This window comes from Neltuma alba, unplaced genomic scaffold (genome assembly GCF_004799145.2).
Source record: "Neltuma alba isolate B1F8T4 unplaced genomic scaffold, ASM479914v2 tig00012499_pilon, whole genome shotgun sequence".
NCBI lineage: Eukaryota > Viridiplantae > Streptophyta > Magnoliopsida > Fabales > Fabaceae > Neltuma > Neltuma alba.
The window spans coordinates 65,727-93,620 of NW_021636968.1; the positions used below are offsets into that span (position 1 = coordinate 65,727).

General features: G+C 31.3%; 2 protein-coding genes and 1 non-coding gene across 3 annotated transcripts; 1 reads left to right on the forward strand and 2 right to left on the reverse strand.

Annotated features, from left to right (window-relative positions):
* Window positions 1–1,430: 1,430 nt before the first annotated feature.
* LOC114727613 (disease resistance protein RPS5-like) lies at window positions 1,431–2,708 on the reverse strand. The gene has a single exon (XM_028914304.1). The coding sequence runs from the start codon at window positions 2,706–2,708 to the stop codon at window positions 1,431–1,433; it is 1,278 nt and encodes a 425-aa protein (XP_028770137.1).
* A 14,126-nt stretch (window positions 2,709–16,834) lies between these two features.
* LOC114727626 (small nucleolar RNA snoR2/U65) lies at window positions 16,835–16,985 on the forward strand. Its single transcript, XR_003738598.1, has one exon. It is a non-coding gene; the product is annotated as a small nucleolar RNA snoR2/U65 (small nucleolar RNA).
* A 7,423-nt stretch (window positions 16,986–24,408) lies between these two features.
* On the reverse strand, window positions 24,409–25,799 carry LOC114727614 (uncharacterized). Its single transcript, XM_028914306.1, has 3 exons — window positions 25,002–25,799; window positions 24,820–24,905; window positions 24,409–24,526 (listed from the first exon to the last, which is right to left on the reverse strand). Exons 1-3 carry the CDS (start codon window positions 25,797–25,799, stop codon window positions 24,409–24,411), a joined length of 1,002 nt encoding a protein of 333 aa, XP_028770139.1.
* Window positions 25,800–27,894: the final 2,095 nt, after the last annotated feature.

Genomic DNA, 27,894 nt, shown 5'->3' on the forward strand with positions numbered 1-27,894 from the left:
ATTATTTCTAATATGCAGTGATTTAAGAGGAATTTTGCGAATAATACTTACATATGGATGATGTTGCTTATCATGAAATAGTGGATCCCCATGTGTAGCTTCTTCATCAATGAGCCTCTCAAATTCAGAGCAATTGCTTATAATTATTTCCTTCAGTAAAGGACAATAAGAAGCGGGAACAAGAGAATAGCCATTTCACTTTGTTACAACCATCAATATGAAGTTTTCTCAACTCTGGCAGGCTCGTAATGGTGGCATGTGAGAAGATACAAATTCTCAATTCAGGACAACTCCGTATCCATAGCTCTTGTAACATGGGGAGCGAGCATCTGAGAGATGAATCTTGAAACACTTGCTCAAGACTATTCATTTTAGACAATCTTAAAGTGATCAACTGTGAGAACACTTGTTGTGTTTGAAGAATGTTCATATTAGGGTTCTCGATGATGAATCTTTTCTCTTGACAGCAGGATATCCTCATAATTTATCTGCAAATTTATATCCTCATAATCCCACCTACAATTATCTAGCCAAAGGTGGTTGGCTCTCAGAATGTGATCTTTCATTGGTAAATTCAAATCAGAGACTCTAAAGCCTTGTATACATAAAGCTCTTAATGCTTCATCACAGCTATCCAAATATTCTTCAAAAGAGTCATCCCAACAGTGACGAATTAATCTGGAATCATAGATAACATACCTCTTCAAATTTGAAAGAGAGAGAATTTCTGGGATGACAGATTTGTGGTCCCAAAAGTATAATTCTTCAAGCCGCTCACATCTTCCAATTACTTCTAAAGGGCTTTTCTCAATTTGACAACCAAATATATCCAAAAGTTTCAGCATTTTCATATCTACAATTCCAGCAGGTAATTCATCAAATCCAGAACCACGTAAGTCAAGAATCTCCAATCTTTTAAGTTCACCCAAAAGAGATATGTCCCCCAAATTTTCCCCTCTAAGGCATACGGTGTGAAGATTTGTTAATGATACAACTGATTGTGGAATTGAACCAAATGTTGGATACCACGGCTGCAATTCCCACTCAAATCCATGTCTTATGAGTGCCAAGACTTTGAGTGACTCCATTGCTCCAATATCTTGAATGAAACCATAAGGTTGAAGTAGCAGAATCTCAAGTTTTGGAAAATGCAATTGTTTAGAGAGCTCAAAACCCGTATCCAAATTCCACAAGGACACTGCCTTTGTATCTTTCAAACTTTGGTAGTTATCAATTAACATCTTTGAAATTTCTTGGCTGTCCACCAGAACTTCTTGACATTGCTTCTTTGCAATCCACAAGGCTACATCTCAAACCACATCATGCAGTTTTACATGTGCCTGCTTATTGGCATGGATTAACAAACAAGAATCTAACAATTTCTCAATATTAGCTAAAATCCTATTCCTTGTTTCCTCCATTGTATAAATTCATTCACCAAGTTTAAGAGTCCCTTTGCCAAAACGAATTAAATCCTCTATATGAATTTCATGATCCTCAGGAAACATAGAGCACAATATGAAGAGTGACTTAGCTAGCTGACTCGACAAATTATCATAACTTACTTTGAGAATTACATAAGGGTTCTTCAAATCATCTTCAATATCCAATGGTGGGGGATGTAGTAGCCTTTCTAGAGTTGATCTCCATGCATGAATTCCCTTTCCTTTTAATGTCCTTCCCACTGTTACAATTGCTATAGGCAAACCCTTACACTCATCAACAATCTTCCTTCCAATGCTATCAAACTCATTCCTTGAGACATTGGTTATGTTAGCACGCATCTTGAACAATGACCATGCCTCTTCCTCTGGTAAAAGTGGCAACTCAATTTTACTCTCACAATCCATAGAGACACATACATCTTGAAGGCGAGTGGTTAACAAGATATGACAACCTCCAACTGTTGGAATGCCAATATCTTCAAGCCTTAGATACTCCCATACATCATCTAAGATTATAAGAATCTTCTTATTTTTCAATCCCTCTGACAGCCTTTGTGCTCTATTACTTTGAATTGCCTCTTTAAATTGCAAGCCTATTTGCTCTGCTATTTCTTGCTGAATGTTCAGAATATTTGGGGGTTTAGAAACGACTGCTATGATGACCTTGTCAAAAAGCTTCAACTCATCCACTTTCTTGCCCACTTTCTTTGCCAAAGTTGTTTTGCCTGAGCCCCCTATACCATACAGCCCCACCATCTTGTTTTTGCCATCTATAATTGCCTCCAAAAGACGATCATAAGTTGATTTCCTTGAGTTGAAATCCATAAACTCTTTGGAAGAGAAGTCAGGAATGCCAGGAAGCTGGATCAGTTGAGAAAATGGCTCAAAGCTGGAATTTTGTTTGAGATATATCATTTGCTTAGCCTTATTTTCCATTCGTTTTGCTAAAGAATATCTGAGTGACACATTAAAACACTTGTTTCGTCCTCCTTCAAGCTCTTGTTGTAGCTTTTGCACCTCTTCTAGGATTGCATTCACATCATCCAACCACTTCTTCACGGATGGCATTATTTCTTTAGTTTTTCGGTCAGCTTCTTCCTTGCGCTTTTTCACGTCTTCTAGTTTTGCCTCCAGCTCTTGTTTTGCTTTATCAACACCTCCAATGAACTGCTTGAAGCAGAACAAATAAGTAGCTCCTTGTGAAATTGGAGCCACCAAATATTCTGCAAGCTTTGACCCGATTGATGTCACAATCTCCGCCATCTGATGCAATAAAACGCAATCACATATACTTAATGTTGCTTTAGTACTAATAATCTCTCATATTATAAATATAAAATCAAGTAAAAAGAGTTCATTCGGTTGTTACATACTTTCGCTGCCAACTAATATAAAATCTAAATAATGACATGAAAATTGACAATGCAGAAAGACGATAACTGAAACTAATTAATTATGAGAGAGCACAAGAAAAACAGGAATTCTCAAGTTATACCATACCAGAAGATATTATAGACACCAATGTAAATTAATGATTAATAAATACTCTCTAAAAATGGAGAATTTTTTCTTAAACAAAATTGAAAGGATTTCCTGCGATTTCCCAAAATTGAGTACTAGAAAGCATAACTTAGCCCCCAAAGTGTCGTAACTTCACACAGTTATAGAAATTATTTAAGCAGAAAAAATCATAAGACGTAGCAAACAACTAAAATGAAATAAATAAAAAAATAAAGCATTTATTTAGTTAATTACCTCAAACTGTAGAGTCAAATTAGTCTGGAAAGGAAAATGTTTCACCGAAGCGAGCCTGGAATCAATAAAGAAGCAAACAACGATTCACGTAATTAAGCCTATGGCATTATGGATCTTAAAATTTAGAGTTCAATTTCTACAAATATTCATTCTCCTAAATTTATTATTGTAAAGTTCAGAAGAACGAATCAAACAAATTTGTAATTTTTTTTATAGTTCTCTTTCACCAAACTTCAAATAAAAAGTTGGAAAAATTACCCACAGGTTCCAACTTCCAAGAAAAAAAATAAACATAGATAGATTCAAAATATTTTGTATTTACAACTTTTAATATGAATCGATGATTCGTGGAAGGATGATGATTTGGTTTTCTTCTGAAAATACACTAAAAAAATCTATCAGCTAATAATTAAATATTTATACCGCTGTTTTTTTTTGGTTCAATTGATATAAATATCTAATTAAAGACCCACAATACATATTAAATTAATAACGAAACCCAAAGTCCCAAACCCAATAGAAAAAGTAGAAACATCACAATAAAACTAAGAGGGTGTTTGGGTTTTTTGCCAAACCATGGTTTGGGAAGCCAAACTATGGTTTGGCAAAAAATTTGCCAAACACCCTTAAAATTTTAAAAACCATGGTTTCCAGCAAAACCATGGTTTTGAGCTGGAAACCTTGGTTTCGGTTGAAGCTGCACGCCACCTGCTTTTGAGGAGTCAAAATAGTCGTTGGTAATTATTGGTCCCTCAGTAGCTTCCAACGGTGATATATATATACATATTTTATTAATATATATTATTTATTAATATATATACATATTTAATTATTTTATTAAATTATTTTGGGAAAAAACATATTTATTTATTTTATTAATATATGTACGTATTAATTTTTTATTAATATTTTTATTTATTTAAATAAAGATATATTATGAAATATATCTTATATGTAATTATTATTTATACTTATGTCCTTTTTTGTAATTTCTACATATAAAAAAGTACTTCTGACAACAACTATCCAAACACTCTCACTTTATCAGAATCACTTTTTCAGAAAAGTTATTCTTTCAAAATCTATTCTCTCCAGAATCTATTCTCCAGAAGTTATTCTCCAAACCATGGTTTGAGGTTATCCAAACACCCCCTAAGAGTTTTTAGATTATTCTTTGCTTTAGGTTAAAAAAAATCGGACTTGGCCAACCGGTTCGATAAGAAAACTGGCAAACTGGTCAGGTTTTCTTGTTGGACCCGTGACAAACTGGTTTAACCAGGTAACCACCAACTGGGATGGTTTGCCCGTTTTAAACTTTTTTGTGTCCCAAAAATGCATAAACTGTGGGAAAGGAGAAGATTTACCGAGAAAAGAAGGAAGAGGAAGAGGAAAAATAGAGAGAGAAAACAAACCTTACTATGAGAGAATTCCTGAACATGCCAGAAAATGAAGTGAAGATGCATTTTAGCGTGAAAACTAAAACGCATGGAAGAAAGATAAAAGGATGATTCAACATTCAAGGCTTCACCAGGGGGACTTATTTGTTGTTGAAGCTGTAAGAGAAAAACTATGAGAGAGAGAGAGAGAGAGAGGAGAAACTAGAAGATTAGAACGTAAGAACGAAGATGATAGAGATAATGGGACGGATGAAGTATGGACAAATGAAAGAGAAATGAGAAAAGCAAAAGCCATTTAGCTGAGAAAGAGAAATGAAGAACTGTGAAGCGGGTTCCAGGTTTGCTATTTTACTGTGCTTGCTGCTTGTTCGTTGTTCAAGGAAGAAAGAGGAAAGCTGCGCATGATGCGTGTCATGGAAAGGAAAATGGGGAGCAGTCACGTGGGAGAGAGAAAAAAAAGTTTAAAAAAATGAGAAAAAAGATATGTATTTTAATGAAGTGCAGATTTTTGTCTCAAACACCTAAAAATATCAAACATTTAAAATAGATATGTATTTTAATAATTTTGATTGCTACAATTAAACAATTAAACTGTTGGGAAAAAAATCAAACATTTAAAATATTTTTATAGTTTCTTATATTTTATTGAGTGATTATTATTTATAAATATTGTTATATTTTGTTGTTGTCAATTAAATTATATTATTTTGATATGACCGGTCTGATTCCGGTTGGACTTTGATCTAACCCATTGCCTCAATTATTTTAATGATTGGTCCGGTTTTTTAAACCTTGCCTTTATCAAAATATCAATTTATTTGTTGATTGAGATATTATTCCCTTACTATATTCATGGCAAATAATAAGAAAAATAAAATATAAATAAAATAAGTGACTAAATGGGTTATTATGATATTTGGTACTTACCTCAAATATTATAATAAAGTTACACGAATAATACAGAAATGACCTATCGAGTAACTCTTAATTCAAATTAAGAGATGTCCAGTTGCACAAAAGTAACAAATAACAATTCATGCAATTGGTACAAATACATGATATATTAAATTTAAAAAAATTTAATTCTTAAAATTCATTATTGCAATTATTTTTTTTGGCCTCACATTATTGCAATTATTGAGGAACCAAAAGGAGGAAAAAATAAAGTTCACTGGCCAAACTTTTTATGAAATGCAGAAAAAATAAATTCTTTCAAGAATAAATATTCAGTTAATATAAATTCATTATAATATGACAAAAGCGCCTAACAGATTTGATGTTTAATATTTTAATATTAAAATATTTGATGAAATTAATTTAAAAGCCAATAAAAAATATAATTTGTTTGAAAATATTTCAGGAGCCAGTGAACAAAAAGGAAGGTGATCAGAAGATGGTATTTATTTTATTTTTGTTGTTATGTTTTGATATGATTAATCTATAAGATCCAAATGATTAGACATAATTCTTCGATCTTGTCAAAATATGAAAGTTAAGAAACAGCGTTCTGCATGATTATACTGTCACCGTCACAGATTGAACACAAACAAATCCAATTAGTATGAATTTACAGTTACAAAGTGAGAACATCTAACAGATTGTTTTTTATGTTTAATTTTCTAATATTCACAATTTTCTCCTGGTGAAAATTAATTAAAGAATTAACAGTTCTTCAAAGACAATATTTACCTGCAAGACGCCTTGATGAGTTCATGAAAGAAGACAATGAATGACATAAGAATGTGAAAAAAGATAAGAAGGAAGTCTGAACCCTTTAAAGGAGAATAGATGACGATGATTTGTTCTTTACTTGACGTCTTTAATTATGGGGACACCCATTCTAAAGTTGAAGTAAGCCATATGTTCATTCCTTAATGATGACTTAAATCGGTTTTGATAAAGAAAATATGTATTCCCTTCTTTCTTTGGGTCTCAAAGTAATTGTTATTTCAATTTTAATATACCAAAGGGAATAAAATGACACACAAGGGAAGGCGGACACAAAATGACACCCACACGCACGCACGCAGAGAGTTTGGAGTATTTAATTTAAATAAATACATTGCGAGTATTTATCGCAATAGTGTTTCTACTTTTTTTTCCCAAAAAATAGAGACCCTAAAATTAAATGGGGAGACTGAGGGAACAATTTATTTAATCTTTATAATTATCATTTCTATATGTTTTTAAGAAAAATTGAAAAACTAGTTATTTTAAATCTTTTCATTAGGCAGGGTACCATTTCAAAATGTAAAACATATATGTGTGCGTGTCTATGTTAGGTATTATTATAAAAGAATTTCTAAATATTTACTTAAGAAAAAAATACTCAAAAATTTACTCAAGAACTTAAATTTTCAAGTCATATATTCCCTGACTAAAGAGGTGTGTAAAACTTCATAACATAATTATTCATCGTTTAATAATTTAAATTTGGAGTTTAAATAATGATCAAAGACATATTAAAAAACTAATAAATATCTCAAATTAACTCAAGCTGTATATAGTATAATTTTGTAAAACACGTATTTCTAATATTCCATGCAAAAATAAGAATATATTTTATATATCTATATAAATTTTTTTTCTCCCCTCCTCTTTCTTCTATTCCCCTCATATCAGATGAACCCTTAAGGAGACGTAAGATGAAGAAATAATATTATGAAATTTACCATCGAATCTGTTGAAACTGAAAATTAATCTATAAGATCAAAATGATTAGACATAATTCTTGTCAAAATATGAAAGTCAAGAAACAGGATTCTGAATGGTTCATCAATTCCTATGAGTTTATACTGTTCAATGTTTAAACTGGGGAGGAAAGGAAAAGAACTTTGTGAGAACATATATATATATATATATCCAGATTTTTAACTGGGGAACAAAGGAAGGAAGGTTATGAAACATCAAATTTGGATGAGCCAGGACACGTTCTTAAGGTCAGAGAACAGGCAGCATCCTTAACAATAACAACGAAGCAGAGGACAACCGTTAAACACAGCGCGAAGGTTTGGAAGAGGAGATAAAGACAAAGATGATGGGGAGAGAGAACATGAACAGTGAGAAAGGAGAGAGAGAAGCCATGGGAGCAAGTGTTGCGGCTGATTGAGGAGGACAGTGTCAACTTAAACTAACGGCTTTTTAAACGTAATGATTGGCATTATTGACAGCGTAAACAATAAGGATTCGACAAAAAGAGAAATAACTAGAAAGATCTTAATCAAAATTTAACGAAACTACAGGGACTGTCAAATTAATTTTTCCTATTTCAAAAAACAATATAGCAAAGAATCTTCAAGTGAATATTTACCTATTCGACAGATAGATGAACTTAAAGATGTTTGATGAGAAGCCTGAACAGTAGACGCAGGTTGAAGAAATGATTGAAACTGCTGCTAGTACGTACGCATCAGCCAAGGTTGAACGTAAATAGGAGAAAGAACAAATGAGATCAGGTGAATGTAAATGAATGAGACAAGTTAGTCTAAACTCTTTAATAATTTAGAAACTAAACAAAGTACCACATAAGAAGTCACCAACTACTGAATAATACAAATCCAACTGATATAAATTTATTGTCACATAGCTAGACCATCTAGCAGACTCTTTTTGACGTTTCATTTTCTAATATTCAATTTTTCCTAGCAAAAATTAATTTAAGAATCAACATAACAAAGAATCTCCGCTACGATATTTACCTACGAGATTGAAAGACGACCTTGATGATAAGAGGGCAATGAATGACAGAAGAATGTGAATAGAAACAAGAAGCAAGTCTGAACTCTTTAAGAGAATAGATGACAAGGATTTATTCTTTAGTTAACCTTTTTAATTATGGGGACATACCAACTCTAAAGCTAAAGTAAGCTACATATTCATTCCTTAATAATGACTTATGCTATTGTTCTTTCCTTTCATTTAGGTCTCTTTTATGCTGTCATTTCCTTAAAGAGGAAGAAAATGAAAGTATTCCTTTCTTTCTTTGGGCCCAAAAGTAATTGTCATTTCAGTCTTAATATATCATAGAGAGAAGAAAGATGAGATACAAGCCACAAAACAATCAGGTTATTCCCTGCGTAGTACTATGGTTCTCTAAAGGGAACTTCTATGCAAAAGACATTGGACAACAATGTAATTCATGGTTAACGCATACAAATGTAAACACACACATATCTGTATCTGGGAAACAAAACGAATGAAGAAGGTCTGGTTTCTAAAATCAAAATGACAAAGAAAAGCACCAGTCAACTTCCAGAATAAGTCACTACTTTGATTGGAGTCAAAACGGAAAAAGATAGTAATTACGGATGCTTGAGCATATTTGTACTTAAAGAAAAAGATGGATTGATTCAAGGAAAAAAAAGCTTGCAACGCTACAAAAGCAGCTGATTGATTATAGCGAGTCAATGTACACTTGTTGCTCTCTTGCAAATTAAATGGAATACTCCTTCGGCAAGTATGATTACAATTTGGAATAGAGCAATGGTTGAAAATTCTACTTGAGAAACCTACTTGATCTGAGGCATCTTACTGAAGGAAGAAACCTAATGACAATTTAATCTCTCACGTTCACCTTTAACTATGGGTAGTGAATGTTGGGGGATAAAGAAAAAACAAGAGTATAAAATTAGGGTGGTAGAAATGAAGATGTTGAGATAGTTGTATGACCATAAAAGAAAATATAATGTTCCAAATAAAAATATCATAGCAAGAGTAGGTGTGGCACTTATCGAAGAGAAAATAGTTGAACATCAATTGAAATGGTTTGGACATATGTGCCATTGGAGGCTCCGGTAAGAAGAGTAGAACAGAGAATTTAGAGTTCTATAAAAAGGGGTTGAGGAAAACCAAGAAGAATGATCAATTAGGTCATTGACAAGATCTCCTGGTCAACAACATATCTAAGAATTTGGTTATTAAGAAAGCACAATGACATCGTGCGATTTATATAACCGACTCCACCTAAGGTTTGTTGTTGTTTGTTGTTTGTTCACCTTTAACTATGGGTATTCCAGCCGATGAGGTCTGTCTTTAATTAACCGAATATGCCTACCTAAATAAAAAAAAAGAGAATACTATACTTATGATAAAAAAAAAAACTACTTGACATTGTTTCTAGTGAATACTCTTAGCACAATATTTTCTCCAAAACATTTAGCATCCTAAATGGATTTTTGAGTAAAATACATTGATTAGCCCTTTATTTTACTTAAATTACAAAAACTTCCTTTCTATTTTGAAAACATACACACACACATACACACACATATATAAACTTCGTTTCAAATTAAAATGTATGTTACACAAACCTTTCTTATATTTTTAAGATTCAATTTCAATCCATCAAACCGTTAGTTGATCATTAAGTTTAACTTTTAAATTTTCATTTTGACCAAAATATCCCTCTTTAACATAAATGTTATTTAAACATTTATATCTATAAAAAAAATAATTTTTGATACAACAAAAAATAATTATAACACATGTATTTTCAAAATTTTTAATTTCAATTATATTATAGAATTATATAATTTTAGTGCCTCATGAAATATTGAAACTTAAGATTTTTTTTAAATGGCTAGAAAATATTTTGAATCCTTATTTTCTTATTATATAATATAAATTATGCAAGTTTGGAAGCTTACATAAATCATTTAACCTTATGTTTGCATTAACTAAATTACTTGATTTTTTGGCCCAATAAGATAAAAACATTAAACAAACAGCAATTTTCAAAAATAAAAAAATAAAATTAAGGTAAAGGAGAAAATTTTAAATTCTTCGATATAGTTTTAACTAAGATTTTGGAATTTAGTATTATGAAGGGTAATTTAGCAAATAAAAGGGGAAATCACAAATAAAGACCCTCGAATTAGCAAAATCACTCTATGGTCACCTGAATATGCTAAATTACTATGAGGGACCCGGTCTCAAATTGTAATTATGAAATCATGGCCAAATTACCAAAATACCCCTCTTTAATTTTTTTTTTTTTTTTAAAAAAGAAAGCCACTGCCTCACCGGAATCCGGCCACCGGCACCGGAGCTCCGGCGGCCACTTCCGGCCACTGTCGGCGACCGGACGCCGGGGTCCAGCCGCTTCCGGCACCGGCGGCCGCTTCCGGCGGTCTTCCTTTGTTTTTTTTTTTGAAACTGTTTTTTTTTTTAAATGGGGGGGGAAGTGAGGTTGGGGGGATTTGATCCCCCAACCTAATGCTTCCCAAAATAAGGAATGACCATTGAGCCAACAAATTTTTGTTAACATTATGATGCAAAAAAAATATAAGTTAACTCATTTACTCTTGTTCCAGGTGATAACAACAATACATTTGGAAATAACAAGTTCTGATTGTAAAATAACACGTCTAGAATAAAAATTTAACAATATGTTTTTTTTATAACAATAAATTTTGTTGCAGGTAATAACAACAATACATTTAAAAATAACAAGTTCTGATTATAAAATAACAAGTTTGGGATTAAAATTTAACAACACGTTTTTTTTATAACAACACACTTTATTTCAAGTGATAACAACAATACATTTAAAAATAACAAGTTCTGATTATAAGATAACAAGTATGGGATTAAAATTTAACAACATGTTTTTTTATAACAACACACTTTGTTTCGAGTGATAACAACAATACATTTGGAAATAACAAGTTCTGATTATAAAATAACAAATCTGGAATTAAAATTCAACAGCACCTTTTTTTTATAACAATTAATTATTTTATACTTTTGGAAAATAAATTATTTATAACTTATAAAAAGTACTTGTAATCTATTTAATTTGCTAAAAAAATAATTTTTATCTCCAATTTATAATCAGAACTTGAAGTATAATTTTTTATAGATTAAAAATACTTTTTTATTGTTCAAATTTATAAATAAAATTTAGGGAAAATGGCAACACACTTTTTTAATTTTTTTTAAAAAATTTTAATCTATATATCTATACAACTTATTATAAATCAAACTACTTCTTATAAATTATAAATAGTACAATTTATTGTGGATTAAAAATACTTTTTGACTGCTTAAATTTATAAATGAAATTTATCTCTAATTTATAATTAAAAATACTATTTTATTCTTTAAATATAAAAACTATTTTTAATATTTAAAGAATGAAATAATATAAAATTTATACTTTGATTAATAAATCAAAAATGCCTTATTATAAATACTTTATAATTTATAAGAAGTAGTTTGATTTATAATGAGTTGTATAGATATACAGATTAAAAAGTATTTTTTTAGAGAAATAAATATATTAAAAATATTTTTTTATAAGTTATAAATAATTTATTTTTTAAAAGTATAAAATAATTAATTGTTATAAAAAAATGTGTTGTTAAATTTTAATCTTAGACTTATTATCTTATAATCAGAACTTGTTATTTTTAAATGTATTGTTGTTATCACTTGAAACAAAGTGTATTGTTATAAAAAAACGTGTTATTAAATTTTAATCCCAAACTTGTTATTTTATAATCAAAACTTGTTATTTTTAAATGTATTGTTGTTATTACCTGCAACAAAATTTATTGTTATAAAAAAAATATTGTTAAATTTTTATTCCAGACGTGTTATTTTACAATCAGAACTTGTTATTTCCAAATGTATTGTTGTTATCACCTGGAACAAGAGTAAATGAGTTAACTTATATTTTTTTTTGCATCATAATGTTAATAAAAATTTGTTGGCTCAATGGTCATTCTTTATTTTGGGAAGCATTAGGTTGGGGGATCAAATCCCCCAACCTCACTTCCCCCCATTTAAAAAAAAAACAGTTTCAAAAAAAAAACAAAGGAAGACCGCCGGAAGCGGCCGCCGGCGCCGGAGCTCCGGCGGCCAGACCCTGGCGTCCGGCCGCCAACAGTGGCCGGAAGCGGCCGCCGGAGCTCCGGCGCCGGTGGCCGGATTCCGGTGAGGCAGTGGCTTTCTTTTTTAAAAAAAAAAATTAAAGAGGGGTGTTTTGGTAATTTGGCCATGATTTCATAATTACAATTTGAGACCGGGTCCCTCATAGTAATTTAGCATATTCAGGTGACCATAGAGTGATTTTGTTAATTCGAGGGTCTTTATTTGTGATTTCCCCCAAATAAAAAGTATTTCAATATAAATTTGAATTAAAAATCTTTTTAAAATATTCTTAACAGAGTTAATATTTTGAATTTAAGTGTATGTTTTCAAAATAGAAGAGAGGTCTGTATAATTAAGACAACATATAGAGAGGTCAGATTATTTTACTCTTAATTTTTATACAATTTTTTTCTTAAGCTGGAAAAAAACCATTTTTTCTTAAAATATTTTTCGTTAATAATGAGAATCCTAAACTATATTTTGGTGTAATCTTGGTTATGAAGTTTTACGGTGTTAAGTGGGTAAAAATCGTATTAAAATAATCTTCAACAACCTTATAAAAAATGCTGGTTGAAAAAAAAAACTTATAAAAAAATAATTTTTCCAGTCTTTCATTTCTGTATATCTAAAAAAGTTAAGAAAGAGAAATATCTAGTTTTCAGCGATAATTCTTGTCATGTATTTAAAATAAAGAAAAGCAAGTTATAAAGTAAAAATTTTAAAAGTTTACGGTGAATAATAAAAATTTCTGCTAAGATTTTGTTCTCAAAAGGAACTCCAAAGGATATGGAATAATTTAAAAAATAATCTTCAACAACCTTTAAAGCAAGTTACAATGTCTTTTTTAACCATCATAAAACAACGTTGCACGCATCCACTTAATTGAGCCACATAGCATGAAGCCCGAGAATCTAATTGCAAGCCATACATAATTTATGATGGCTTGTGAACAGTAATTTAGGTGTGGAGCCAATAGTAAGCCATTTTTAAAAGTGGCTTGGTGGAAGAGTTTTAATATACATATTGATATTGATATTGATTGATGATTAGCGTGGATGCATGCGTGTGAAGTGTGGGTGTGTAGGGGATTGAAGTAACCAAAAAAAAAAAAAAACTCTTAACAGAGGGTATTTTGGGAAACATGTGCTATATTTATAATTATTATCTAACTTAACTAACTTTCTTAATTTAATCAAAGTAGTTAAATAAATCTTATATTAAAGATTAGAGGAGTATAATATTGCATGAGAGAGATCTAGAGAGAGGCGGACATCCATTTTTTAACAGGACATGTGAACACATCTAGATGTGGCTTTGATCCAAATGATTGATAAAAATGAACATCTCATTTGGAATTTACAAGAATGGAGAAACCTACTTCCACTTCATATAATACCTTCCCACCAAAATTATCAATATAACTATAACCTTAAAACTAACACTTAAGCTATGTAGCATTTCTCTTCATTTAGAGATTTATTATTTATAAACCATGAATAATAATGCACTATTTTTGGTTTTTAATATAAGACCTGACTAACTAATTTGAGAAAATTAAGAAAATTATTAAATTATTATAAATTATTTGTATTATTTATCATTTTTCTTCAAACTAATCTGCCTCCTTATAAATTGACATATAATCTAATGATGCTCATAAATATTTTAAAAAAATTATATAACATATGTTATAATTAAGTAATGTAGTACTTTTTTAATCTCTTAAAATTAGTCAACCAGATGATTGGAGGTAGCACTTTTCTTTTCTTACAAATGTCAACGCATGATGGTACTGAAATCTGAATAGAATTTTAGAAACTTATTTGTCCTCTGAAGATATATTAAAGGATTAGAAGTTAGTTGATTGCAGTTGTTACATCTGATGGTTTGGATAGCCATGTGTGGCTGAGCTGGCATTCCTAGATGAGGCATCCCAATCCCATGTGGAGCACCTTTTTTCATTTTAGAAAAATTTGATGTGCAAATGCAAGTTTTGTAAGTTCTCTAATTTGTTAATTAAGTCTTTCCAGTTATTTCTTTTTGGGCCCTTATTATCCTCTCAATTATAAATATTAGTCTCTATATTTATAATTTATTTCTAATTTCTAATATATAGACATGTAGTGCTTTTCTTTTTTTGTTGGGCGATAACCTTTAGTGCTTATCTGGCCAAAGGTTATATAGGTAGTACGAATTTAAGAAATATTACCTCAAATCTTTAACATAAGAGTTAGTTAACTAATTTGAGTAGATTAAGAAAATTAGTTAAGTTAGTTATTTATAATAAATAAGTGTTGTCTTTTCTAAAATATTCTTACTCGTTAAGTATATTGACTAAAATTACTATTATTACAAGAACTATTTTAGAAAAAAATGAATAAATATGATAGATAAAATGAATTGAAGTTTTATATTAAAAACCAAAATAAAAGTCAAGTAAACTTTTATATTAAGAATGAAAGGTCATATAAATTAAAATTTAAACCACCCCTAGCTCTACATCTCTACACTAGGCCAAGCACGCGCTCCAAGTGGGCTTGTTGCCATTGTTTGATCATCAAGACACCAAGTGTTAAACCCTCTCAAATTTAGGCAGGTAAAAAAAAAAAAAAGCTCTCTCAAATTTAGGAAAAAAAATAATAAATCAAAATGTACTCTATAACTTCTTTTTAAATTATTTTTTTGAAAAAGATAAATTAATGAGGAGTTATAGTATTTTCTTAAACAAACGTTACTCGATACATTCTACAAAAATCTCTTTTTCTAATAAAGTGACTGGTAGCATGATAATTTTTTATTTTTATTTTGATAATAAACAAATTTTATTTCATAATTTTATTTTCAAAACATCCCATTATTTTGTAATTTTGTAAATCAACTGCAGCAACCCAATTAATAAAAATAAAAAATTAATTAAAAATCAGATGAAATTGTAATGATTTAGAAATTAATTTTTTCTGAATTTTTTCCTTTAAAAATTAGTAAGGAAAATTCTCTTTCAGTCAAACATAACCAAATAGGAATTTTGTAATTTGATAAAATGGTCATATTACCCTTATGAATTAGAAAACCTACTGTAAAATATTTATTTAATTTCTTGAAAAAAACATGTTGTAAACGACAATGCCAAACTTGTTAATAACATTAAATAATTGTTATTTGCGCTGCAAGAGTTGAAAATTTTTTATTTATTATGTACTAACTAATCTCTCAAAGTTGTAAAAGACTCTAAGATCAGGTAGTAATAGCGTTATAAGAGTCTTAATATGGTTACATGACTTGTTAACTGCATTATTGAAGTCATAAATATATCTCTTCTTTAATTTATAAGGACAATATGGTCATTCTATCAAATTAGAAAATTCCCATGTGTGACTAAAAGAGAATTTCTCTTGTTTGAAGTGATCATTTCCAACAATCACTTTTTTGTTATTTTCTCTAAGTTTTACTTTTTTTTAAAGAAGAATTACAATGAAATCTCAAAAAAAAAAACTACTAATAAGTCTCAATCACAGGTTAGAAGTTGTCATTTCTTACTCTAGAATTTGTTATTATAGACTGATTAGGTTGTTGGGATTTTTTAGTAATTTATTCATTTATTGAGACTTGATTACAATGCTCTCCTTTTTTTACAAGGTCTTCTTTTTTTTGCCAACTATTGCATCCATCCCTTTTTTTTATAAACAACTTTGGACTCTATTCCGTAGATCAAAAAATTGGTTAAAAATAATAAAGAGGTAGAAATTGAAAGTTTTTTCTCCAAATATCATTATTTATGGGAGAGAAGATATAAGAAAGAGAATAAAAAAATTAGTATAATAAAGAGAATTATAAAAAAGAGATAATATGTGATGGATAAAAATGATAGCTTAGGAAATGGCATAATAAATATATTATTTATATATATAATTAGTATAATAAATTTACTACAAAATTTAAAACAACCTGTAAATATTATTTATATATAAAGACAAAAAGAAAATGACAGTTGTTACATATTAAAGGGGGGGCGAAGGAGTGCAATGTAGCCCATTTCTTCAGCTGGCCGAAAACAAATACAATGAACTTCTTCGGGCATAACTGGAAAGGGGGATAAAATAGTAAATTACAGAAGAGCTAGGGTTCAGTCTCGCTCCCATATCAGGATCCTATTTTAATTTCTTCTTGTCATCTTCAGCTCTCGCCGCCTCTATGGTTTCTTTTTCTTTCTTGTGATTTAGAACAGTTCGGCGAGGCTTCTTCATTTTCATTGGAGATCTGCGCCTTATTCGTTGCCGAATGCAACAAAAAGAGGGAAAGCCATTGAAAAACGATCCCTCTCTGTTTTGATTTTCTCTTCTCTGCCTTGTTATTCTTCTTCCCCAATGTCCGATGCCACGTTGCCGGTAGCAACAAAGTGCTGTGACCGGCGATGCTGTGATCGGACGGAGAGTGAGTTCTCTGTTTCGCATTTTGATAGGAATCCGTGGATGTCTCATCTCCTGATCCTTCGGAGCCGATTTATGCAATTACATTCACAAAATTGTGGGTAATTCATTTATTATTTAATTAATTTTAGGGTTTTGAGATAGTGAAGTCGATGATGATTGCAATTTTATGTTGCAAGTGCCGTCTGAAATTGTTGACTGATGGAAAATGCAGAGTTGTTTCTAAGACTTCCTTCTCTTCAGTTCTAAGTTCACATTTCCATCGAATGAACCTTGGAGAAATATTGTGAGTTGAAATTACTAAATTTTCCCTCTGCCAACAGTTGAAATTACTAATTACTAAATTAGAACGATAATAATCCTGTTTTTATGCTTCTCTGGCAATTTTCTAGAACTTATTTTTGTATTATTGTTCACTCTGTAAATTGCCTATTACGCTTTTGTTCATTTTCGGTTTCTTCGTCATGTGTTGAACAGCCGAATGAGCCAAAAACAGACTTTGCCTCTAGTGAGCTCATTCTGATCATTGTTCTACATCAACAAATGAGCATATGACTCAGCACTGATCTTAGATAAGAGGCTCTTGCATTTCTCTGTTTATATATATTCCAGCCAGTCAATCGTTATTCCAGTTCTCCATTCATCAACAAAACGAGCACATATATTATCTCTGGATTGATCTTTAGATAGAAAGCTCTTAAATTGCTCTATTCATATAATATTTTCCAATCAGGGAATCATTATTCGGTTCTCCATTCATCAACAAATGAGCGCATATATTGCGGCTCTCTGGACTGATCTTATACAAAAAGCATATAACGTTATGAGTCCATGTTTTTCCCGTTTCTTTCTTTTCAATCTCTATCTTGTTTTGACCAAAAAAAAAAAAAGAAAAGAATCTCTATCTTGTTTGGGGGGGGTCCGTTTCATTTAAAAGCGTTTTTAAAAAATGTTTTTACATAAATTGAGATGAAATTTTTTTTACATATTTATTTTTTTATATCGTAAAATTATTTTTAAAATTATATATTAATTTTCACCAAAACACTTTTTAGAGGAGCACTGAGCAATAAGAAGGTTGAACACCCTTTTAGAGGACTGTGTAGCAAGAAAAGGATGAAGAAGATTTTTCGCCTAAAATTTAAGGGTAAGGAGAATTATAGACGTTTTCTCGAAATAAAGATATAACTTTTTTTATAGCGAAATTAATACATATCAAAAGATTAATGTTATTTTTGCGCTTATGTAAAATATCAAGATATCATTTTGATTTGCTTTGGTTATTGGATTATCATTTACGGTAGTAGCGTTTGTAATTTAAAAAAAAAAACTTTTTTGGGTGTTTAAACAATATCTTATTAAAATATTGATACAATTTGACTTAAATATATATTATTTACAAATTTTTTGCACAGAATTTATAAGTCAATTTATAAATATTTCTCCAGAATTTGTAAATTTTCCTTTAGAAATTTGCAAACCCAACTATTATTAAAAAAAAATGTGTTGGCCATAAAAATATACTATTTTTTATTTTAATTATAAGACTTTGTTTGTAAATTATAAGTGAGATCTTATAACTAAGACTGAAGATAGTATTTCCCACAATATTAAATATAAAACCTATTTTACAGTACAACTAACTACAAAATGAGCTAATTATACTACAAAATAAATTTTACTTATTTTTTTAAATTACATACCGGTGCTTGAGCTAATGGTTAGTGTTTTCTTGGTTTGACCAAACGTTATTGGTTAGTAAAAATTAATGGAAAATTGCTGAAGAGTCTGGTGGGAAACAAATAACACTAAAAAATGTCAAGAAATGAAATAAATATGAAACCCCTATAGACTTGAGTGTGATCTGAAAAATATATGAAAAGACACCCTTAAACTTAAAAGGCAAAGTAAAGAAGGAGAAAAAAGTTTGAGAGATCATGACTTGAATGAAGATGCACAGCCTAAGGAATGTTGGTCCGTGGAAAGCTTCAAGATCAGCATCTTACCTTCACGGTATACGGATGCAGAGGAAGCCAATATTGGAGTCAGAGTTCAATTTGAAGGGTATGAAGGTTTTTCTCAAGGAAAGTCCATCTACCACATCTCAGTTGGGTTTTTTGTTGGTACATATATGATCTGCAGGAATCTGAATAAGAAACCCAATTTGGGGTTCTTAGCATATCTTAGCCCATTGCTTCAACTGTTTGCCGGTCTAGTATATTAGGAACTGCTCTTGAATTTTCAATGGCTCTTTTTTTCCTACGGGATTTTCTTTAGCTGTATGTTCAATGCTTTCGGTGTTAGTCATCAGACGTGTCTTCTTTAAGCTCAGTGTTCCACTCATATTTGCAAGGTCTAGATTTCATCCCAGCATCATGATCAAGTACAGCTTTGGTGAAATTTCTGAGTATTACAAGCGTTCTCACTATTTATATGGGATTGCCGACTTCAAGTTGTTTCTTTGCCCATTTTATTCAAACCCAATGTGGGTAGATGCCCCTTATTCCTCTTTTGAGAGTGAAGTTAGTGGCATAATCTTCTTCGTCAACTTTTTGTTGATGAATTCTTCATCTCGGGGAGCTACCGTTCGAGAATTCTTCAGAAGAGGCATTACTTGCTCATGTTCTGCATATGGATCTTCAGCTTTGCTTTTGTGGATTGACATGGATTTTATCTTGCTGCAGCTAGTTGGAGGCTATTGTATCCTTTTACTCTTTATGGTGTTGGAGGTTTTAATTATGGTTGTGGTGCTTGTGTCTGAATATCTGTTATACTTGTGGAGTCTAATTATGCTTTACTAACGTTCTCATATTCTAAATATACTTGATCATTTTATCAAAAGAAAAAGGCACCCTTGTCCCTTTTAATAGACACAACCTCGTCAAGCTCTTTACAATTAATCACCTACTGGTTACTACCAGTTTGGTTGATTATTGCCATTGCCTTCAAATGTTATCTCTTCATCTTCAAGGTTTCATTTGAAATCACCTGTAACTTTTTGTTTTCAAAAGGGTTAACGTTTTAGATATTCTGAAAGTATTCACAAGCCAGCACTCAATACCTTAAAAAATCTTTTTTGGCTTAAATATATCCAGGAAGTTTTATTTTGGAGCATTTGTGCTTTGAATTATCATATATCGTTAAATTTGACTTGCTAAAGACATGGGTCAAACCGCATCATTTAATGATCAAACTTAACAGTGGATAATAGTTAGGATATATTTGCTACAAAATTTTCAGAATATTTAAGAGTTAAAAAAAATTTCACATGCTATGTACTCCTTCATAAAGACTCTTACAGTATTTAAGCACCCTATTCCTTTTGAAAACCATTTGCCTGTACATATATGAACCCTGCTCTATTATTTACATGGTGATACTATAAGAAGACGACTTGGGCATATAACACGGAAGCATCGGCACCTTATCATTCTTTTATTAAAGAAAATGACTATTTTCAAGAAATTACTTTCACTTAAATTGAGTAAAATATGTAAAATGTCCCACTTTGCATGATACCTACAGAACTTCCCTACAAGAACACAGAATCTGAAACTGATAAAGACGATAAGAGTAATAGCCTGTATATAAAGTGATACTTAGTGATATACAAAGTGCTTCATATGGGGACAATAATTAGAATAGAGGATCTCTACGGGGGAAAAATATTTATAAACGAGCATCAGGCCACAACTCTTTCATTTATTCATACTCAGAATTTGCATTTATTAATAACATTATTCCATAATGATTTTTAACCTTCCCTGCCGCAAATGTTATGTAACATTCAAAATCATAATGCTTATCAAATCTCAGTCATTTAAAAATTTAATATGGATAGTCCATATTTCATTTTTTATACTTCTGTTTCGTAAAAAATTTTTTTTCCCTATAATAGGTAGATAATCCAAAATAAATATGATCTTTTGATTATAAGTTTTTTTAAAAAATATTTTTATTTAAAAATTAAAAAATTTTAAATATAAACCATTAAAACTATATCTGAGTGGTATAGATTTTACTGCAATGATAAGTATTATGGTGTTCATTACTATGATGAATACCCAAACTGACGAGCATCAAAACTAATTCCCAATGTAGTAGGCTCTGGTGCTAAATTACCCACTGCTGACTGATTTCTAGTATAGCCATACCACGGTAGTAGTGAACAAATAAAATATATTAATCAATCTCTACAGAGCATGCCAATATCCTGATCTCAAACTATATAACTAATTACAAATAAACCCATGACTTACAAAATATCATTATAATATTTAATATTATATTTAATTAAAATTTTACATTACTTATGCAATATTCTGTGGAACTTAATGTTCAAATAAATCCAATGTGGATCCCTGCTTTAATTTTGCACGCAACAAACTGTAAAATTTGGATGTTAGAGACGAGTCTTTTGTTTAGCGATTTGTTTAGTTTAAATTACACTACAAAATATATCTTATATTTATATTTAGGATAGGAGAAGTACTCCTCCGGTCCTTAATATAGGACCCAATTCTTGAATTGGTTTTAGTCCTAAATATAAGACCCATTTCTTATATTTATCAATTTTCTCTAAATTACCCTTATGGATACTCCCTCAACCATAATCAAATAGAAGAGGAAGAGGGGGTATTAAGAAAGATGATTATGGTATTTTAGGAAAAATGTATCACTTTTCTTATAATTAACTAACTTACCTAACTTTCTTAATTTAATCAAATTAGTTAAATGGGTCTTATATTAAGGACCGGAGGAGTAATAAATAACTCAAATATGAAATTGCTCCCTCCCTCACATGCTCTCTGGATACCTTATCTAACGTCATTCTTTCATTCTCTTTCCTCAGTATACTTTTTGAAGAACTTTAGAGATTAATGTTCAAAACAGAGGAACTATGGGAGACAATTACGCCTTGCCTGGGAAAATAACTGAAACTAGGCAGAGATGATGATACTCCATAAGGTCTGCAGAGGAAATCAGCACAAACCGTAAGAGAGGAGAGGTTTCAAACCAAAAATTAGAAGAAAAGGAAGATGAAACACAGTTGAAATTCCAAGCAATTGAAAAGTGATTCAAAGAAAAGATTTGTGATGCAAAGGACAAGCCAAAATGAATTCACCATTATCAGGGAAGTCATTTTGAAAATATAAATCGAGTGTTTTGTTTTTTCTTTCCTTACTTAGCTTAACGATATAGGGTACCATTTTAAGTTAAAAAATAGCAGTTCGTCACACTTATAAGGTTTGGTCTCCTGAGCTCATCAAGATTAGAGTCTGCCTCCAAATTTAAAAAGTGCTTATAAACATATTTACAGATTACCCACTAGCAAATCCCTCATTTTGACCGTAAGATTTGAACTTATAATTTTGTGAGTTATGGGCTAATTTTTTAATTACTGGCATACTAAGTACTATTCACAGCTGTTGATTTATCAATCCTCCTACATATCTATTTTATTTTTTTTATGGTTTCTCTTATTCGGTGATTTAACTTAAAATTAACCCTAAAAATATGTTTTCTGTCATATGGCATTGCTTGAATGAAGTGAATCGCAATTTTTCCCTTAGGGAAACTTAATTCGTGAGTCCTTATAGTTTATTTCAATTTTGAATCAAATCCTTAAGTTTATTTCTTTTAAATCAAACCCTTACACTTTGATTTGTTAAGCCATCCATCCTTAAGGGTTAACACTGTTATAATACCGTTAAGTTTTGATGATGTGGCTAATAGTATGCTTCTGTGGCTATCTGACATGTTAAAAATATAATATTAAAATTATTTTACTTTTAAAATTTTCAGGTAAACATGGAAAAAAATCAAGGGTTACTGTTTCTAGGTCTTCAGTTTCCGACTTTCGCCGCGGAATTCCTTGCCTTCAATTGCAATCATGGTACAAGGAAATTACTTTTAAAATTCACGGTGCTATAATACTCGACCATTCTTATATCTTAATCTACCATTTATTGCTAGATTTTTGTTTCTCTTCTTTAATTTTCTTGCGGTGAGAGTTTTATTTTTTTGGTGGATCTTAATTGAGTTTTCAAAACTTCTGATATAAACCCAGTGGATCACGTACTATTTAGCATATCCTCTACTATCAAACTTAAGCCCTTAATTGGTTAGCAATTGAAGATTAAGAAAGTAAATCATGGTAAGAAATTGAAATTGTCAAAACTTATATTGAAGAGGATGATGTCCCAACTTAGCCGCACGTTGAATACAATTTAATGGCGAAAACAGTAATCATATGTAAATCAACAATTGAAGAGGAAAATTAAAGAGTCATGTTTCATATATAAATTAAAATTTCCGATTTTATTATTTGCTCGCATTGTTGGTTTCTTCGTTGATAATATCAACATTTGGGATCTTACTTCTCTCAAGAAAACAGTAAGTTGTGCTTGTTGAAGATTTTTTTTTTAATATCAATTGTCTAATTAAATTTCCAAATATTGAATGATGGAAATATTCTATTCTATGACACGTACCTTGCGCAAATTTTTTATGGGATACTTTATTTATGTTCCCTGTTGCTTTGGAGTATTCCTTTTTATGCGCCTACTTATATTTTAAAATCAATGTAGGTCCTATTGCTGGATACAGAATCATGTTAGTCAAGCACTTGAATCAACTAAGAGGATATTATTATGAAATGGAAAGGGCTTTTCAAGAAGAGATGAGAAACATGTTCAATATCATTTGATTGAATAGCTGATCTAGCTTCTTATTGTTTGAATAAACCCTCCACTTCAATTGGTATTTTTTCATGAAAAGCAAATATGAAATAATAAATCCAGTCTTTCGTCTCCAATCAAAAGAAAAATTAGAACTAAATATCCAGCAAGAAAGATATAAAAGTCTACATACTAAATTAGCATTCATTGCCACAACCAAAAACAAATTGAAGACATTGTCTGCATACTAAATAACCTAAAATAGTATAACTAAAAGTCTAAAACTCCAAAAGAGTTGGGTACATCGATGGTTTGGAGGTGGGCTTTTTATTGAAGGTTGCTTGCTTGTTCTTCGGTTGTGACAATAATTACCACAAGCTTTACACTTGATGCTTGTATTTTGTCTCCTGATTTTGTGTGGAGGTTGTGGCTCATCTTTCTCTCTCTTTCGTCGCTTCTTAGGTCTACCAGGACGTTTGTGAAATGTTGGAGGATCTATAGGCTCTGATTAAATTTGTTCCCACATCTCTTCTCCATTTATGGGCTGTATAATGGGAGCGTAACATTCTTCATATTTGTTCAGAGTAAGATATTCATTGACATATGTATGAGGGTCCTCACGCTTTTTGTAAATACAAATAACAGCTGGCCTGCAAGATAAGAAACAAGTTATATATTGAATTTTTCAGATTATAACCACATAAGGCAATTTATCTAATTACCTACAAGGGATTCCAGATAACTGCCACCATCGACATTCACAGGTCTTCTCTTTGAGATCAACAATAAATCTTTGAGTGTTATATTGAACTTCAAACTTGTCGTCTCCTGCCTATCTTGGCATCCACTTTCTAGACTCTTCAACCTCCTTGTCAAGTCTCTTAGGGGGACGAGGGCATACAATTCCCTTCCCATGATATTTTGCAGCTTTGATGTGATTTTCTGCAAATCTATTCATCCAATAAATCCAAATCCAATCAAGAAGACCTACCATGGGAAGTTCTCTCTTGCTTCCAACAACTGACTATTAAAAGATTCTGATATATTATTCATCATCATATCACATGTTGAATACTCTGAAAAGTGAGACTTGGTCCAACAAGATAGAGGAAATATCATCAAGTGATCACGCGCTTCCTTTGACACATTATACAACTGTTTCATTAGTTCTTTCCAAGCTGGGGGATAAGTGGCCTTCGCTGCACGTATCACTAAATCTCTAATCACCGTTCCACCACCATACCTTGACTTGATGTTGGCATACAAGTGTCTTACACAATATCTATGTTCAACACCTTCAAGTAATTCTCCAAAAGCTTGAACCAATCCCTACAATTAAAACATAATTGTTAGTTCTGAAATTTATGTTAAATAAGTGTAAAAATTAACTAAACATATTATCTTCTGTTGGTCTGAGATAAAAACCCATTTCTTTTCAGCCATACTACCAATATCATCAAACAATTGTTTTAAGAACCATGTCCAAGAATCTTTGTTCTCAGTCTCAACTACTGCCACAGCTAGAGGAAAATATTGATCATTAGGATTGCGAGCTACAACCACCAACAAAATACCTTCGTATGTGCCCTTAAGGAAGCAACCATCTAATCCAATAATTGGCCTACATACTTTCATAAAACCTCTTTTCACTGGTTCTAAGCACACATACAATCTCTTAAACACACGTGGGCGATCTACATAATAAGTAGTATCAGTGACAAGAGCAAATGTAGATTGCGGATTTCTCTTCTTGACTTCATTACAAAAGTTTACCAACTTGTTGTACTCTTCTTTGTGATCTCCCTCTATTGTGTTCTTTGCAATCTTCCTAGCCCAAAATGCCTTGTTTATTGAAGGTTGCACCATATAATTTTGTTTTACTATTGAAACCACATCTCCTAGCTTCGAATTCTTATTCATCCTCATATGATCTACTATCTTGTCTGAAACCCACTTTGATGTGGCTAACCTTGAATTAAATGTTACCCCACAAGTATGCTTTGGTCCAAGTGTTTTTACTCGAAAAGTCATTGAGCCACCAACTTTGCTTACAATTATCAACCAACCACACTTCTTCTTGCACCTAACTCGACATCTTTCCTTATCATTTTTAAGAAACTCAACATCATACCTATGTAGCAAACAGTACTCCTTGAGGGCTTCTCGAAATTGTTGGATTGAATTAAACTCCATTCCCAACTTAAATTCAAACTCCTTGCACATTTGAGCATAATTGTATTTCTCTTACCTTCTTATTGCCTTATTGTCCTTGTCATCACATGCATACTCCTCATACAACTCATCATCTTCTAGATCGGAAAGCATAGCCAACGTGTTCTTGTTCGGTAACTCAGAAGCAGTAACAGCCTCTGAATGCACATATTCAAATTCGGCCAAATGATTAGAACCCCTACTTCCTTGACCCACATTCTCAACATCAACATCAAGAAATTGATGAAAACAATCATCATCCAACTCTGCATCGTCACTATCCTCAACTTGCGGGCACGTCAAATTATCATCCCTAACCTCTATTTCGTTCCCACTCCCTAAATTTATATTCTCATTTTTTATGCCTACGTCATCTCCCCTCCTTCGTTCCATATATACTAAACTGATAGAACAAAAGAACAAAATTAATGAGAGAAACATAGAATGTAGAAAGCATTTAAAAAATTATAACTTTAAGAAGTCAAAATCATTTTTATTGATTTTGATTGGAATTAATATTCAATGTATAGTTTCGGTTTCAAAAAAGATTCAAACTTTATTATGTCAAATCAACATCTTTGTTCTCTTCTTATTGTGGATAGAGAAAATCTGCACATGTTTATAAGAGTACTATTTTTTTTTTTAATTTATAGAAGATCAAAGATGGGACCTTTACAAATGGATATGAAATATGGGTTACCTGCTCGAAATTCAAAAACTGTGTTTGAGAGATGGAGAGCAAGAAATAAAATAAAACACGTTGAGGCAAAGCACCAACACGCAGCCTTACTCAGATAATACAAATCGAGACACAGTACCAAAATGCAGTTTTACCTAAATAATCTTGGTCGCCGCCCTCCTTCGCACCCAATGAAAACCAAAACCGAACATTCTGCAACTGGCCGCAAAATTAGCGAGAGGGCGGGAATGCGATGGTTTCTTAAATCGACTGATCACGATGGTCTTAGTTAAAGGCTTATTAATCATCTTATTATCCACCTGTCGTCAAAATTAATCCATGTGGTGCCAACTCATGTTTCTTTATCCACATGTCAGTTTAGTCAGCCTCTACATCATCAAAACTTAACAGTGTTACAACGGTGTTAACCTTTGAGGATGGATGGGTTTAACGGATCAAAGTATAAGGGCCCTATTCAAAAGAAATAAACTATAAAGACCTGATTCAAAATTGAAGTGAACTATAAGGACCTACGAATTAATTTTCCCTTTCCCTTACCCTACTTATCTGGTTTTGATAATCTCTAAAATAGAAATTTTAGTATATTTATTTTTTATATTATAATCAAATATATCATGATTATATCAAATTTAAATAAAGAAACTACCTCATTTATAAATCATCAGCATTGTATTTTGATTCTCAGGAGATCCTAACAATATAGGACCTCCATCTAATTTTATATAGAAAAAAATTATTAGATAAATAATTTCCTTTACGTGGAAAAAACTTTTCTCCCTTTCTATTTTTCTTCTTCTTTTCTTTCGTTTCATCAAAAAACATGTTTTTCTTGATCCGTAAAAAACTAAGGATAAAACAATGACGATTTTTGGCAGGAAACGTTCTATCCGCACCCTTGAATTTACCACTCTACCCTCAACACCACCTTCGCCTAAAAACTCAAAACGTTAACGGTTGATACTAAAGACACAAACTTTCTTGATTTTGAGATTTGAATAACAAAAACGAATTCTTCAATCTAACAACAATTGAATTCCTGTCTCGAACATCATTAATTGACATACTGAATTACTATACCATATTTATTGCCTTTAATCCATTTATGCAACCTGGCCACCTGGGTATTCTGTTATGAAGGTCTTCGTCGATAGCTTCATTTTTCGATTTTTATGGAACTCCCATTTCTTAGGTACTGTTTCACGATCTCTTATGCTTTTATGTTTATGCAGAATCGTCTATTTGTCCTTGGGAAGCTGATCGATTTTCTATATTCTGGAATTTGAAGCAGAAATTAGAAGGTTGGTTGGGAAATATCTGGGCAATAAGAAAGTTGTACAGGTTGTTCTTCATGGGGAAAAGGAACTAAATTCCATCACTAATCTGTCCTAAATTTAATGATGAAAAATT

What these genes read in the sequence shown, in the direction of transcription:
- LOC114727613 (XM_028914304.1), bottom strand. Translation starts at nt 2,708, where the DNA reads ATGGCGGAGATTGTGACATCAATCGGGTCAAAGCTTGCAGAATATTTG.
- LOC114727614 (XM_028914306.1), bottom strand. Translation starts at nt 25,799, where the DNA reads ATGTGCAAGGAGTTTGAATTTAAGTTGGGAATGGAGTTTAATTCAATC. An exon ending in GTATGGCTGAAAAGAAATGG is followed by an intron (nt 24,906 to 25,001) that starts GTTTTTATCTCA and finishes TTTTAATTGTAG; the next exon opens with GGATTGGTTCAAGCTTTTGG. An exon ending in TATGCCAACATCAAGTCAAG is followed by an intron (nt 24,527 to 24,819) that starts GTATGGTGGTGG and finishes TTGGATGAATAG; the next exon opens with ATTTGCAGAAAATCACATCA.